The sequence below is a fragment of the Lynx rufus genome, unplaced genomic scaffold, assembly GCF_022079265.1.
Source record: "Lynx rufus isolate CCGP_SWC_20201006 ecotype Redwood Valley unplaced genomic scaffold, mLynRuf1.p SCAF_6, whole genome shotgun sequence".
In the NCBI taxonomy this organism is placed as follows: domain Eukaryota; kingdom Metazoa; phylum Chordata; class Mammalia; order Carnivora; family Felidae; genus Lynx; species Lynx rufus.
Window position 1 is genome coordinate 10,089,541 of NW_025814878.1, and position 17,296 is coordinate 10,106,836.

Sequence of the window (17,296 nt, forward strand, 5' to 3'; positions counted from 1 at the left end):
TTTTGGGGCTCCCGAGCTCAGCGATTTGTTCTAATGGGGGTTCGGGCCATCTGTCTGCCAGACTGACCATCTGTTTGAGAGTCAGACGTGGCTGGCAAAAGACAGGCTTGGGAGACCATGCCTGAGACTCAGTGGGTCATAAGGGTTGACACGTAGAAGACAGCAGCGCCCTCACTCACCCTGGAGCTCTTCTTCTGGAGGCAAAGCCGTGTCCTCCAGGCAGCCCCCCGCTCTGACTTTTCTTTCCCTTGCTCCCGCTAACGATGGACTCTAAGCCCTCACGTTACTCTATATTCCCCTCCACGACCCCACGGAAGACTGACGTCGGGGCAACAGGTAAACAGTAAACCCACGTCCAATCTAGACCTCTCTGAAGTGCACTACAGCAGCTCGGAGAGGGACAGGGGGCCTCCGCCCACGCACAGGCTGAGCTCTGTGCTTCCAGACAAATGCCCCTGCCCCTGCATTTCCCTTTCCAGCCTCCCCCCGCCCCCACTTCTTTTTGCCTTCCTGTCTACCCCTTTTTTTTCTTTTTCTCTCCTCCCCAAATCTCTGAAACTGAAGAGCCCGCTCTTGGAAAACCTCCAGTTTTCTCCTCGCTAGCTGAAGAACGACAGTGACATCGTTCTGATTTGAGGGTAATACATAAATTACTCAGCCTGCCTTTCTTTCCCCTTTAGAAGGGACCTTTAGAAGCCAGATTTGGTTCAGCGATTAAAACACTTCTTCCCCTGAGTGGAATTTATTTCGATTTATGCCAAGACTCTGGTACACATTTTGGCAGTCTACCTGAATTGTGTTTAGCTCTCTGCAACTAGAACGTATTCACTTACTTTTAAAAATCAGCGTCCTTTAACAACACAAGTAACTTCAAAAAATAAAATATTTCATGAAATAGATTGCACCACTACAGGGGTGGCATTACAGAGAGTAACGTTCCCTGGAATTTATGGACCGACGAACATAGAAAGCGACTGGGATGTTCAGTCTATTTCGGGGGTGAAAACACAGCCCGATGGGTATAAAAGAATCATCAGCGTTCAGCTGTGGTCCAAGGACACAGATCAAATCTACAAACCAAGTGGTCATCAAATGAAAACGGAGCCGACTCCCGAAGGTTCTATCTCCTGACGTGTTGTTTTCCAGTGGCCCCGTGCACACCCTGGATGAAGAGGGTGGGGCCTGTTCGCCGCGGCGGGAGCAGCGGGGGACCCGCGATGAGGCTGGAGAACGCACCTCCCTGGCTCTGCTATCTAATGAATTATTCCTGCGGTACAGTATGTATTTCTAAATTTATGCAGGGAATATATAGCTTACGCTTCATTAAATGCTACGCGGAAGGAAACATCCATCTGGAGTATCACACAAATACCCTATCAGCTGGTAGATATCGCTGTGTGCTGAGGAAAGCGGAACTCACTTCCCACATAGAATAGTGTTTTGTTTGGTCGGTCATTTACCCTCAGAGCAGATACCTACGTGGCCCTGAAGACCAAGCTGACAGATGAGCTGGGCATTCCTGACACTGAAAAGCATATTCCAAATACTGTGTTACCGTATCTGGTCAAATCTAAGGCACCAGTTATGTTACAGACCACTAAGAAGAAAAAAGAATGCCATTTAAGACAGGACACATTATCCACACAGTAAGGGGCATCCTGACTTCGGACAGGAAGAAATGTACATCCTAGAGTTGACAGAATACGGGAAACATGTTCGTTATTATTATTTAATTTTTAGGACTTAAGCAACCGAAAAAACAGGGCAGCACTGTAATTAGAGAAAATTATCCACTGTCAAAGCCATAACAACACCTCGAGCCCCCAGCCCGGTGGAGAACTTTGGCTATCTGAGGCACTTTGGTGACCAGAGATCGGTACAACGAAATCCCACGAATACCTCGGGACGGGGGAGAGAGGCTGGAGTTTCAGGCAGTGAAGTCTCCACCTTGCGTGCTGCTGTTCCCGTAGCCATCTCCTTCCACTGCTGACCATGTTCTTCATGGGACAGAAAGGAAAGCATGTTATAAAAGTAAAGGCTGCCAGGCTACGACTCTAAACTATGAAACTACTGTTCAGGGGTGTCATGTCATAAGAAGGACCACAAAGTTGCACAATAACCCACGTGAATATCAGGAACAAGTTTATTCACACGTAGTTAGGGTTGCAGGTTTTTTCAAAAAAGGAAAAGGTGAGCTACATGTACTTTTAAAATAGGTTAAGGGGTGCCTGGGCTGCTCAGTCGGTTAAGCATCCGACTTCGGCTCAGGTCATGATGTCATAGCTTGTGAGTTCGAGCCCCGCATCGGGCTCTGTGCTGACAGGTGGGAGCCTGGAGCCTGCTTCCGATTCTGTACCTCCCTCTCTCTCTGCCCCTCCCCCACTCATGCTTTCTCTTTCTCAAAAATAAATGAAACATTAAAAAATTAAAAAAAAAAGAAAATAGGTTAAGTATTCACTAAAGATATCAAGTACTTGAATACATTAGAGAGTGGGTTCTCCACCTCAGAAAAGAAAAATGAGGGAAATAGGAGAATGCATGGCGGATCAGCTTGGATGCCCAGCTTCCAAAATCTGCAACACCATGTCAAGTATAATCCTTTCAGAGTTGACATAATCGAACAAGAACGCTGAATTGTTAAATGGTGATACACACAGAGAGACAGAGAAATAAAATCTAGCTTAGGTCGAAAACCAACACATAATCCTTATAAGACAGTATTGTATCCCATTTGAAAGTAAAGTTTTATTTTTGGAGGGCGCCTGGGTGGCTCAGTCGGTTAAGCATCCAACTTCAGCTCAGGTCATGGTCTCAGGGTTTGTGGGTTCGAGCCCCGCACTGAGAGTGCAAAGCCTGCCTGGGATTCTCTCTCTCTCTCTGCCCCTCCCCTACTCTCTCAAAATAAACTTTAAAAAATATTTTTCTTTTTTCTTTTTTAAAGGAAGGTTAGTTTATATTTTAGTGAGCTCTATTTTTAGTTTTTTAAATTTATTTTTAGTGAGTTCAAGCCCCAAGTTGGGCTTGAACTCAGGACCTGAAGATCACGAGTCACATGCTCTACCAACTGAGCTAGCTAGGAGGCTTCTAGAAAGAGGAAAGAAAAAGGGAAAAGTGGTGCTTGACTCTGATGGCGAAGTCATACCACCTCCTGCGGCTTCCTCCCTGCCTTCCCCTGTGGCTCACCCATCCTGGTGGATGTTAGCTGCCACCTCATGAGCTGCTCTCCTGAGAAGTCTGCCTGGTGAGGGACTGAGGCATCTTGCCAAGAGCCAGTGAGAAATTAGATACCACACGCCAACAGCCACGTGAGTGAGCCATCTTGGAAGCAGAGCCTCCGGCCCCGGTCAAGCCTTCGGATGACCTCCTGATTTCCACGGCACAGGAGACCCTGAGCGAGAACCACGAGGCCCGCTCCCAAATCTGACCCCCAAACACTGGGAGTTAATAAACGTTTCTTGTTTCAAGCTGCTAAATTTGGGGGATAATGTATTCCACAGCAATAGATCACTAACAGCAGACCCTGAGTTGAGTCTCCGTCCCACACGTGTCACGTAACCAGGGGCAAGTTGTTCCAAGCTTCCATTTCCTCATCCATCAAACGGGAATGACACTCTCTCACAGGATTATGGTAAGAATTAAATGTCATTATGTGTGCAAGGTGTTTAACGCTGTGTCTGCTCAACAGAAAACACTTGCAAGACGTTAACAACTGCTAATCAAAACTCCAAACCCACAGCCGTGCCAAACAAACCTGAATCCGCAGAGCCGCAGCAAGGAGACTCACATCATCCTCTGCAATGAGACCATTAAAATGAACCCCAAGAGAACCACATCCAAGCCTCCCTATAAAAAATTTTGAGGAGAAAAAAAAAGACATTCAGGATATTGTCGTTTACAACCAATTGCTTCTAGTAAAAAGCCAGCACGTTGAGCGCTATTCTCATATTCAACCAAGGAACTTATTAGGATGTCTCGGCATAGCTCCAGGTAGGTCACCAGTCCCTGGCGCAGCCTAGGGGCCCTTGACTGGGCCACACAGAGTTAGACTGGACGAAAATCTTGCTTCTACCTCCAGCCAGCAACTGTGACGCTGGGCCTGGTAATTAATGTGGGTAGCGGCAACCCCACAGAACTCAGAATCGAATGTGAAAGGGCATGTCAAAGTGCCGGGCAGATAAGAAAAGCAATTTCCTTCAGGTATACAACGTATAAAAAGGGGGACTAAAATAAATAGCATAATCGCAACCAAAGTGCTGTGTGAAAGATCAGGCTTCCTTTGAGAACTTTAGGAATCCCTGTCACGAAAGCGAAATATTTTCCACAGAAACTGAGAAAATGTATTTTCGGATATTAATTTTAGGGGTCACCTGGTTTCCAGAAGAGAGGGGTATTTGTACCAATTCTGCTTTCCCTTCCTTAGCTGGCGCTTATAAAGGTTATGAGAAGTTAAGCACATATGTAAAATACTTCAGTCTATATCCTCCCTTAGAGAAAAGAAACATTTCTAATAGCAACTTGGTTGAATTAAGAACCGATTTTCCTCTATTTTGGACCGCTCTACTTTTCAATTATCCATTTTGCTGACAGTACTTTGCAAGAGCACAAAACACTTAAGACTAAGCGTTTTGTGATGATCTACAGTCAAATGTATTAAGGGTGTTGGAAAATCCTATCCCTCCGGTATTGTTTAGAGTTTAGTAACACTTCACAGTTTTATAAATTGTATTTAGGCAAAAGCCAAGAGTCTAGAGAATGAGATTTGTTGTTCTGTTTGAACCACTAGAGATCTGATCTAAAGATCCTGTCCAACCATTATGGAAAAGAAAGATATTTCCCGCATTTTTATCTCTATCTTTAAATGACAAGGAAAAAAGAAAAAAAAAAACAAAAAACAACCTACACTCCAGGAGCTGAGTTTATTTATTAAATAAACTGAGCATCAATTTATTAATGCAAATTCCCAGAACAGAATCACAAATACCCACACAAGTGAGGAATATTTCACCTACGGTGTTACACAGTGAATAATTCTGCCCATAATCTTAGGCGCTGCCTTGCATAAAATAGAAGGTGGCTAAAATCAAAAAAGATTTTAAAGCACAACACAAGACGTGCCTACACATATATTTTAAACATTGGGAGGATTTACAGGAACCGATAGTTTTCTGTCTGAACAGTTACCTGAAATTCAATAATGCTTTTAGTATACTGTTTTCTTTTCCTTCTACTAAATTCCACCCTGTAATATTATGTTTCATGTTTCCTTGGTGGGAAAATGTAAAATGGTGACCTCAAGGTGACCGGATCAGAAGTTAGTGTCACTTTCTTCTGTGCACTCTTCTGTATTTCACAAACGGTCTATCACGAACACTGTATTGCTTCTATAGTTCGAATCAATGTAATCTTAAAACTTAGTTAAACGTTCTAAATCCAGAGAATTCGAAGCAATGAATATGGTAACTCAGTGAATCAGGAACACATTATCAACACATTTTGTGGCTAAGGAGAACTGAGAAAAGAAATCATTACCTCATCCCTCTGCCTGTGTAGACGCAGGGCTCCACCCAGAGGCTGTCTACACTCCGCCTGCCAAGGCTGTCTGCACTCAGCCCGCGAATCCAGCGGGGGTCCCAAGGGTCCCGTCCCAAACCAAATGGGTCTTTTCACTTCCCACTAAATACTCCCCATAGCTCATGGTTCTTCCAAGGACAGGTCAATGAATCACGTTAAAAGATGGCCTTTCATTTATAATTTTTTCTTGCTAACCAAACTTTCTACAACATGAAAATTTAAGGCTAATGTGTCATAATGCTTTCCCTGGAAATCAGAACAGAACTTTCCGTGACAGGAGCTGCCCTGAGACCACCCTGGGAATTCTGCCAGAATAAATGAGATGGGAGGGACAAGGCAAATTCTTCCTTGGTCTCCGTGCCCTCTCTGCTATATGGAAACTTTTCCGTTTTTCTGCAGTCTGGCCCACGGCACCCTTCTTATCACAAAAGCACTATATGAACCCATAGACTGAAATCTCAAATATTTTCTCATCCTCTGGGAAAACGAGTAACTCAAAAAAACTTCATGTGAAGTTTTGGAAATAAGAAAAGCTAAAGAAAATTACATATTAGTGCAGATAACACTTTCAAAATCTCTGGTGACAGTTTTAAGTTCAATATATTAATCATATTGGATAACAGTAAAATGCGATAAATGAGCTCTTAATATAATTTTTGGATCAATGTTCTCAAGAGATGAACTCACAGTTTACAACATCTGAATTCCAGGGGCGCCTGGGTGGCGCCTGAGTGTCCAAATCTCGATTTCAGCTCAGGTCATGATCTCACAGTGAGATTGTACCCCATATCAAGCTCTGTGCTGAGCTTGGAGACTGCTTAAGATCCTCTCTTTTCCCTCTGTCCCTTCCTGCTCTCGTGTGCATACGCGCTCTCTCTCTCTCTCAAAAAAAAAAAAAAAAAAAAAAAAGCCCAAAACAAAAAGCATCTGAATTCACTACCAAATAACGTTTTACTATTTTAACAGAATATATGAATCTTCAAAAAAAATGGACTATTATTAAGATATGCATATCAAGGGGTGCCTGGGTGGCTCAGTCGGTTAAGCATCCGACTTCCGCTCAGGTCATGATCTCGCGGTCCGTGAGTTAGAGCCCCGCGTCAGGCTCTTTGCTGACAGCTCAGAGCCTGGAGCCTGTTTCAGATTCTGTGTCTCCCTTTCTCTCTGACCCTCCCCCGTTCATGCTGTCTCTCCCTGTCTCAAAAATAAACGTTAAAAAAAAATTAAAAAAAAAATGATATGCGTTTCAACTGATAGAAACAACCCTTTTGATATCACTGAAACCAAAGCAGGAAGGAATTAACAGAGAGTTGTATATTCTAATCAGCTTGAGACTTTTTCAGAAGTAAGAACGTTAAATGTGTCATACTGAGAAGCAGTTAAAATTTGAAATGAAAACCTAGCAAAAACATATAGGTCCAAATCTTCCAGAATTTCCCAGGAAAAAATTTAAGGGAAACCGGTAATAGATTATCATGGATTTTAGAATAATTGGAGTTCAAAATTCATAAGCAAGTATCTTTACTTGCAATGAGATAATGATTAAATTACAAGTATGTCTCATTTCTCTAAAGCTACTGCCTTGCATTCTCAGAATCTCACTGGGAAGAATCCTTCCTTGGGCTTGATTTTCAAATACAGACTTACATTTTGCAAATAAGAAGTCTGAAAGCTACTTTGTGTGCTACAGGTATGAGGACAATGAAGTGGAGGGACGTGGGAGGGGGGCCACTTATTGGTAGCTCCCAAGAAAGAGGTGCTGTGAGGTGAGAGCTCATTTATTCCTCTCAACAGCCTTGCTCCCATCTTACTCACAAGGAAACTGAAGATCAGAGAGCTTCACTTATTTGCCCAAAGCCACACAGCTTGTAAATATGAGGCAATTAAGAGAAAATCAAAACAAAAATTTTAAAAAAATGCTTCTTCTCTTTGAGTGAGATCAATCTGACCCAGATCCCATGCTTTTCTCCTTACGTTAATTACACTGTGTCCCTTCGGGGCCATAAGAGAGGTGGCTCGAGGTCCTCCAGGACCAGGTCCCCCAGGTCATTAGCATGAACTTGAGATGCAGCCCGGGGTTCCACCACCACTCCACACCAAATACAGTTACGTTCATTTAAAATGATGCTGGCAAGGGCGCCTGGGTGACTCAGGTCATCGTCTCACAAGTTTGTCAGTCGGAGCCCCGCCTCGGGTGAACACGAGCCCTGCTTTGGGTAAGCCCTGCTTCTCTCCCTCCCTCTCTTGGCCCCTGGCTCAACTTGCACCCTCTCTCCCTCAAAATAAACAGATGGATGGATGGACGGATGGACGGATAGATAGATAGAATGATGCTGTCAAGTACTCTGACCTACATTGCTGTTTGGATTCTGTTCTCCGGGCACGAGACAGAAGACCAGCTTCTCTTTTGTCCCATTTGGCACATCAGGGAATAATCTTAATATCAGGGTACGAAACGGTCTTGCTTAGGATGAATTCTGCTCTTTAGGAAGCAGAGCATTACAGCATCACAGCTTCTTTGATTTGAAATTTAATAATAACAAACGATTCTTACAGCTAGAAAACTGGATATAAACATGTACCTCTTGTAAATCTAAAAACTAGACTCACGCCACAGAAGAGTGAACAGATCGAACAAGTTGGGTGTAACTGTTTTCCAAGCACTGGGTCTGGGATGTCAGCCATCACGAAAATTTCTCCTGGGATTAGGTACTCAATACAATGCCTCTACAGAATTACCTCATTATAAATCACCACATCCCATCTATTTTTATGGAGGGGTGGGGGGGGGGGAGAACCCTGTACCATTAAGACGAGGATGAAAATTTCATCATAAAACCCTGCCTTCACCCAATCGCCAGTTTATTAAGAGTTCTTTTGCTCTTAAAGGTGAATAAAAGCACCTCTCCTTTTAACACTGCTTTCAAAAGTCTCTTTAAGGTGACAGGGTTATGCAAAAAAGAGAGAAGAGCCTTTCTTCAATCTATGCATAGATTAAATTTTCAGACTGATCAAAGCTGCTAAAATTAAAATGGACTATCAGGAAACAGAATGCTATTATAAATAGTACTGACTGTAAAATGTTCATCTATTTAATCAGGAGAACATTTTTTCTCTTTGCCTTTGCCCTGCCAGCCCTGTTTTTGAATGGGAGGGTAGTTCAAGGAGATGTCTCTGTGTCTGCAACCAACTGAAAACTGCAATCAGAGTACAATTCTGGGACCAGGTTTATTCATTCGTTCAATGCTCATTTACTGAGCATATACTTGACTCAAAAATCAGGAAGAAAACTACTTGTACTGGACCGGATACATTTAAAATAAACTGCAGTCAGTCTGCATACAGTACCATTCAGTCAAAATATAATGCCCTGGTCTTTTTCCCCCCCCAAAGAGGATGGTTATGTTGAAATCTAATGTTTTTATGAATGCCTTTAAAAAAGTAAAGGTCCCCAAAAGAAACATATTAAAAAATACGGCACAATTTCACTAAAAAAAAAACCATATATATATACACGTATATGCATATATGTATATATATATATGCATATATATAGTCACCTTCACATAATCATAGAGCTCAAAGGGATTCCAAGAACATTGAAGTAGACTCTACCTCCAGCCAAGATTATACCAAAATTGTCCTAAACATGTAAACTCTAACTAAAAAAACCCCAAAAAACAGCAAGGAATTGTAACAGCCAAGCATTCATTTGAAAGAACATCAAGTCAGGGGCACCTGGGAGGCTCAGTTGGTTGAGCGTCCACCTCCGGCTCAGGTCATGATCTCCCAGTTTGGGGGTTCAAGCCCCGCATTGGGCTCTGTGCTGACAGTAAGAACCTGCTTGGGATTCTCGCTCTTTTCCTCCCTCTCTGCCCTTTCCCCACTCATGCTTTCTCTCTCTCTCAAAACAAATAAACTTTAAATAAATAAATAAATAAATAAATAAATAACAGAACAGCAAGTCCAAACTGACTTTCCTAATCTAAATTCTGAGCAGAGGAGCAAATCTGCTGTGCCCATCATTTATAGGTCAGGCATTGTTTTTTTTTCAGACGGGGAAAGAAATTTGTGGCCTGAAACTACATGTATTTCAAAGGAGTTGCTTAGTGCAAGCCTTCTGTTTGCGAAAAAGATCGATTAATCCTACAACCACATTATATTATGCCTCTAATTGCTTCATTCATCGCGTGCTCTTCATCTAAGAGCCAAGCACATGGGCATTCTGGGAAATCCCTGAGCTTCGTCCCTTGCACACTCCAACCCACCCCATCCCCCTTCAGCCCCAAAGAGCTTTTAATCTGACAGGTTAATTCTGGGGGAGGGGGGGAGACACTTCCTAGAGGGGTGGGTCCATTATTTTTCTTTTTGAAGAAACAGTTATATGAATTTCAGTAACACTTTGAGGATCACGTTGTTTTCCTTCTATTACGTTGCAATCAAATTAAGGTTAGTGCATTTTTTGCGGAAAAGTGTAAAATGGTGTATCTCAAGGTGGCTGAACCACAAGTTGTGTGTGTGTGTGTGTGTGTGTGTTTGTGTGTATATATATATATATATATATATATATATATATATATATATATATTACATATATCATTTGATACTATTCTCTGGGTCGTTCTCTTGTGGGGTGGTCTAGGTTTCAAGGTCTAGAACTCCCGTGTGGTCGGGGCAGAAAGAGGGTAGAGGCCTCCACCCACTTTGGCTCCAATTCTGACCATCTTTGGGGGAAAAACGCTGTGCTCCAGGCCTGCTTACCATAGACCTCGCCAACGCTGAAATCTGCACACATATGTTACTCAGGGACTTGAAAAAGTGGACGAGGTACGGTGCAAAACTTTCTTAGCCTCAGAGGGTCTTTCCGTGAATGAGAAAAAGGTATCCCTCTGGGCTTGCTCATACCAGCCGTTCGGCTGGATGACCTGGTGTGGACACAGCTTGAGATTCTCTGAAGGTGGGTCTGGGGTAGTCCAAGGCATTCCTGGATCCTATGGTGAAATACACCCTAAGACCACCTCTGTTTCTTTTTTATTTTAATGTTTTATTTATTTTTGAAAACGAGAGAGAGAGAGGGAGAGAGAGAGAAATGGAGACACGATCCAAAGCAGGCTCCGGGCCCCAAGCTGTCAGCACAGAGCCTGATGTGGGGTTCGAACCCACGGACCGCAAGATCATGACCTGAGCCGAAGCCAGACGCTGAGCCATCCGGGTGCCCCGGACCACCAGTTTCTGATGGTGACTTTCACACTGCTCTGAGGTGCCTCTGGGGCTCCCAGGAAGTGCCTGAGGGGTCACCGCAAGGGGAAATCAGGGAGACACAAGCACTGGTCTCCATTCTCATCCCTCCCAGCAACTGTTTTCAGCTGCTCTTACCTGTTGACCTTCATGTAAGATTTCTTTGGGAGAACGGATTCCACTTCGTTGTCAAAGACTAAAAACCACTATTTCTAGTTTATTTCACATGCATACACACGATCTACTTCAGGTCACTACTGCCTGGACTGCTCAGATGTAGAGGCCAGCAGGGGCATGTCTCTCCAGGGGCACGGGGGAGGGGGGCAGCTACTGCCCTTGGCCTCTCGGCTTCTCTTTGCCCGACAACACAGTTTCAGTATCACGTAACCCAAAAGGCAGGCACATCAACAGTCGAAGTTTCCTCTCCTGTGTACGGATGTTGACGGTGACCAACCCTTCAGGGAACGTCCTCTCCTCTGAATAAGGTTACACGTTTCTCTCACACTCTTCCCTGTCTTCATCCGCGGCCCAACACCAAAGTTAAGACATTGACCCACCTGATAGGAAGTCATGGGAACAGTTGAGAACTGTAGTTCCTGGTTGTATCCAAGAAAGGGGAATGTCTTCTGGCTTGGGAGAGCCTACGACCGCGATATCAGCCTCGTGAAGCTGGAGAGAAACAGAAAAAACACCGCACGGGTTTTAACCTGTGGCAGAGACACAGGACTGGCGATGTGTGTCAATGGACTTCAACGCGATAGGGAACTGACACACATGCGGAGGTCAGCGCCATGCCAGTTAACAGGGACAGAATCGCTTCACTAAGGTACGAACGCAGCACAGATCGGCACAGGGTGTGACCATCATATCCTACAAAGCAAAGGGGGTAGAAGTTCTTCCGGGCAGTCAGTTCGGCGTGAACGCTGTGCGCAATGTCATCGTCCACGTTTTCAGCACTGACTGCAATACCAAGAAAAATGATGGGGCCGAGAAAACCATTCAATGGAAGCAGAGAGTGAAAGGTGCGTGGGGGGGTGGGGGGGGCACGTAGGGAAGCCTCTTGGAAGATCTGGCCAGTTCGGGGGGCCTGCTGGCCTGTACAACTGCACACTCAAAATTAGACCCATATGGAACTTTTACTGGATCTACGGGAGGGTTGTCAAGAGCTCAAGAAAGAATCTCATTTTCCTTGAGGCTCTGCTTAGTCTCCTGTCAAACTGCTCTTTGCTTTCTTTCTTTCCTTTTTTTTTGAGAGAAAGGAAAGGAATTCGACTATTACTACAAAACACATTCATCATATCCGTCCCATCCGATTTTGATAACACGGTGCTGGAGTGACTTGTCTGGTAGGAAGGGGACACCTAGAAACAAGGGCAGCGACTGGCTCTGACCTCAACCCAAGAATGACCCCGTCCCCAACTAAACCGACGATCGCAAACTGGATTCCTAAGGAGGGTGCAAGGCCAGGGACAAATCTGAGACCCTGGTGGGGGAAAAGAACTATGGCTACACGTGTCAGCGATGTGGGTTGGTGTTATACCCATTTAAGAGACAAGGAAATGGAGGTTCTGAGGGTGTGAGCACCTCTCTGGTATGTCCTGTTTCCCCCAGAGGAGCCAGTCTTGGACACTCAATGGGGGAGAAAGAGGACGCTGCAGCCCTCTGCTCTCCCACACCGCTTTCCTTCCTTCATTGCTCTTTCCACAGGCTTCTGTGCCCTGCAAAGGACTGCAGACTCTTTAGAATCAGCCAGAGGAGGTCGAGATGAAACACAGAAACTGCCCCGTTGCCACTCTCACCACCCAAAGTCCCCGGAAATGAACGTGCTTCCATGCGCCCTCATCCATTCTCAGCATGGACAGGCTGATTGCTGAAGGGCTCGGGGACCCACCCAGCCAGCAGCTCAGCCTAAAAGTCTGCAACACAGTTTGGGCAAGAGGCTGCCTCGGCTAACGTCGCTTAGAAATCTCGGGACAAGAGATGGCAGCGAGGGGAGGAAAATCCAGGACAGTCCTCCTTGGTTTGTGAAGGAGAAAGCCAGGATCTAGAACAGCGCCAAGCTCCCTTGACAGAGGAGGGACACGGTAACAACTTAAAAGGTATGTCTTTTCAAAGAGCCGATAAAGCCAACCTTTTTTTTTTTTTTTTTAATTTTTTTTTTTCAACGTTTATTTTTGGGACAGAGAGAGACAGAGCATGAACGGGCGAGGGGCAGAGAGAGAGGGAGACACAGAATCAGAAACAGGCTCCAGGCTCCGAGCCATCAGCCCAGAGCCCGACGCGGGGCTCGAACTCACGGACCGCGAGATCGTGACCTGGCTGAAGTCGGACGCTTAACCGACTGCGCCACCCAGGCGCCCCGATAAAGCCAACCTTTAAAAGTGACATCCCGGGAACATCGGAGCAATCTGATCGTGCCAATCGGGGAAAGGGGGTTAACAGTCACACAGGGCTCACTGCTCTTCAGTACGAACTTCATTGAGGTCCAGGAAGAAGCCTGCACTGAAATCGTGTCCAAGTAAAATGACCAAATTAATCACATTAAAAAGAAGAGAAGTCCCTACTAAAACAGCCATCATTTTCTTATGCTGTGGGGACACAACACTGTGAAACGGAACGAACTCTAGTGTGTTAATGTCACATGTTCTCCGTAGATAGATCTGAATGAAAAGCAGCTAGATTCTTGGCTGATGTTATATTCAGGGGCAAAAGTGTTCTTATGGAAAGGGGATTTTACTTGAATAAAAAAAATGCATTTCTTCATGTTCTTCTATCACTGCAGATACTCAACCACAGTAAAGCCCCCAGAGAAACTCAAATGCTTCATGCCTGTTGGAAATGACCAGCAGATAAGAAACGCCATTTTGCTACATTTCCATGCACAATAGCAGCAAAAACAGAACATGTTAAAACTTCTATAAAAAGGAAGTTAATATATACGGGCTGAAACGTTCGTTTTGGAAAAAGCCAAGGATCACGAGTCCCCTAAGAACACTTAGTTTCCTCCACGTGGTATCTTTGATACAACCTGTTCTTTTCATTACCTATAAATCTCACGAATCTCATGCCGACCCCTCCACTCCGTATTTAAATACAACGCCAAAGTGCGCTGTGCTAATAAGTAACTGGACGACAGTTACTCCCACAGAGAAAAGACAAAAATCTCCGCCATTAGTAATGATCACATTGGAGATGTTAATTCTTTCTGGAAAAGAAAACTGCTAGATGCTTAAATCAATACATAACCCACTGAGGACCAGCAAAGATTTTAATGAGCTAAAGAATTCAAGGAGAATTATCGTCTCGCTGGCTGTTTCCACTTTCCTCCTCCCAAATGGGAAAGACCCTGGCCAAAGCCTGGCTTGCAACTCTGCCTCTTAACAAAATATTGCTTTCTCTGCTGAGGTTTGACGTAGAAGCTGCTTACAGAGTACTGCCCACTCCCCAGGCGGAAGACCAAATGTTCAAACAATAGTAAGACACAGATATGCTGACGTTTAACGTGGAGTATGTGGGAGTAACGTAGAGTCGAGATACCACGAAAATTCTTTTTCTCTACGTCACTGATTTTTAAGAGCGGGGGGCAAGCATCAGAAAATGGAGAGAGGAGGACAGAGGACAGATATGATCTGCAAGGTTATAAGGGACATCATGATTTTGTATTTAGCAAAAAAAAAAAAAACAAACGTATTTTAAAATTCAAACTATAGAAATTACAGCCCCACCCTGTTGGCTAGAAGACAGAATTTATCTTCCACTATTGATATGTTCTGAGAGGGCACATGTGGGAATCTGAGGTATGAGGTATGTATATATATGGAAAGCTGGGATGTTTAAAAAAAAAAAAGTGGATAGGTTTTGATGAATCGTGATTACCTGAGACCCATAAAACCTGTTTCTATATTCTTCAAGTGATCAACACAGTTCAGAAAACAAAGTTCAAAAAAATAAAAATTAAAAAAAAAATCAATAGGTCCTTTCTCCAGCAAAGATGTGCTTCTGAAGTTACAATTGCTTAAGAGAATAAAGAAGGTCCAAGATTCCTTAGCGAAAATACTCACTCACTAGCCATCTCTCAAGTGCTGCTTGGGGCAGACACTGACTGAGGTCACTGAGGATCCGAAAATAAAAATCCTGCCTACAAGATTTTACAACTAGGATCTACAAGATGGAGGGGAACAGGGCAAACCACTGGGATACGAAAAAGGAACAATTAAGCATTTCATTTCTACTTATGTTGTCCACACAGGCATGGGCATCCCTGATCCGTCTTTGCACACGAGCTGGGCAGGTATCACACACAATACAGAGAGGGGTCTTGAGGGAAGGGTGGCTTGAACTTGTTCTTCCACTTTCGATGAACTGGGACACATTGTGGTTTGTGTGACCCTGGTTAAGTGGCTTTAGAGAGCAAATGTCCCACAGCACATTCTTTCCAGTGCTTTGTAATGAGAAGTGTCTGTGAAATTTCATGTGGCACAGAGACTCCTTGACTATCTCATGGCAAAGTCCTAAAAAGACTTAGTGTTTTGTTTTGTTTTGTTTTGAGAGAAAGAGAGAGAGAGGTGCAAAGGAGAGGAAGAGAGAGAGAGAATCCCAGGCAGCCAAGCAGGCTCAACACACTGTGGGAGCCCGACGTGGGGGCTTGATCCCACGACCCTGGGATCATGACCTGAGGTGAAATCAAAAGTCAGATGCTCAACTGACTGAGCCACCCAGGCACCTGAGGTCTCTTAAAAATTTTTCTTTAATGTTTGTTTATTTTTGAGAGAGAGAGAGAGAGAGAGAAACACATACAGGAAGAGAGGGACAGAGAGAGAGGGAAACACAGAATCCGAAGCAGGCTCCAGGCTCTGAGCTGTCAGCACAGAGCCCGACGTGGGGCTTGAACCCACGAACCAGGAGATCATGCCCTGAGCTGAAGTTGGATTTCCAACCAACTGAACCACCCAAGCGCCCCCCGAGGTTTTTTTTTTTTTTTTTTAAATGAGATGTCACTTTCTTCCTATAAATGTCAAATTGCCAACGTTGCTGACCTTCTCTTGCTACTGACAAGGAGTTGTCAGACTGGGCTACTTTGGTTGTGCTCACACCATCGGATGTGTTTTAGGGAGATTATGCTGGATGCTGGGTTGAGAATGGGCTGGAGGGTGTGGGAGGGAGACATGCGAGAGGAGACATTTGGTAGGAAGCTGGACGCACGGACTCGGAACTCAGGATGGTCAGGGAGGAGGGGAGGTAGGCCGGGATTCATCAGCATCAGATACGGGTAAACCCAGAAACGTGGGGATCTGGGAGAAACAGGGAGGGTGGGAAGGAAAGGGGCCTTGAGTACATTCCTGGGAGTGTTCATCTTGAATGGTGAGAGAAACGATGGTGACTGGTGTGGCCCAGAAGGTAGGAAGAATGGGGGAGTCATGTAGGCGCAGGAGAAAGGGTATGGTCAACAGGTCTGAATGATGCCCAGTGGCCAAACTAAAAGCAAAAAAAATCCATTTTTGGCAAATAGGAATCCATCAGTGACATTCCTATAGAAATGGGCAGGAGCCTGGTAAACTCCTGCCTTTTGGGTCAAGTGTATTCCCTGCATACGGAGACTTCGTTAAGGCCGAGTGTTTCATGAGCACAGTCCCCGTTTATTCATAAGCTACTTTGACTTGGAACGTCTAACTCTTTATTTCAATGAACTGAGCATCTACCGTAGGATTCCGGCTTTGTACCTATGGGTCAATGTCCACATTTTCCCGAAATATTAAGCACACTGTCAGAAACGTTACAGTAACTGTAAGGACTCTAAAATAAGAATGTCAAACCATTTTCATTCAGATATTGTAATACTTTGGTAAGATAAGAGAATTTCCAGCAAGAGGTTATTCTCCCCGCTTCCTTTCACAGACACCCAAGTGATCTCGTCCTGGAAGAATTCTCCTTTTGGAAACTGGGTATGTGTCTGTTTTCCACTCTCCTCTGATCAGAACAGATCATTGGCTTTTAAAATCAAGACCTCTCGTATGCTTATTTCATAAATCTGAATGACTGCAAGCTAAACGCACGGCCCGGGATTATGATTATAACACGTATCTACCAACCTTTCCCCCCACAGCATGATGAATGGTCTTCCTTTTTCTATAGGCTTCTAGGTTCCCCTCTTACTTCACCACTCCACGTACTTCATGCTCAATGTATGAGAAGAGAACCTAGGAGATTCAGTTGTGTCCAGAATGACAGAGAAGACAGTAACTCCCTCTTCAAGCGCACGGGACGCGCACACGGGTTATAACACACGGTAAGAGGAAAGCACAACCTCGTAGCTAGCGATGGGTGAGCTTTGAATGACTTACCGAAAATAGTTCCCTTCCTCGTATTCTGGCAATAAAGTTAAAAAGGATGGCTAAAAAGGAGACACAGAGAGAGAGCTGCGTGTTTGTAGGTGGGGTGAGAGAAAACTTAACATGACAAAGGCTCAGAACCGTGCGGCACGAAGATG

General features: G+C 44.5%; 1 protein-coding gene across 1 annotated transcript in view; it reads right to left on the reverse strand.

Moving 5' to 3' along the window:
• Positions 1–17,296, reverse strand: part of MTHFD1L (methylenetetrahydrofolate dehydrogenase (NADP+ dependent) 1 like) — a 185,045-nt gene that overhangs the window by 143,231 nt on the left and 24,518 nt on the right. The window contains exons 8-10 of the mRNA XM_047102623.1: positions 11,367–11,478; positions 3,752–3,843; positions 1,900–1,997 (exon numbers count right to left, since the gene is read on the reverse strand). Coding sequence (XP_046958579.1) covers positions 1,900–1,997; positions 3,752–3,843; positions 11,367–11,478 — 302 coding nt within the window. The remainder of the gene's footprint in view (positions 1–1,899; positions 1,998–3,751; positions 3,844–11,366; positions 11,479–17,296) is intronic.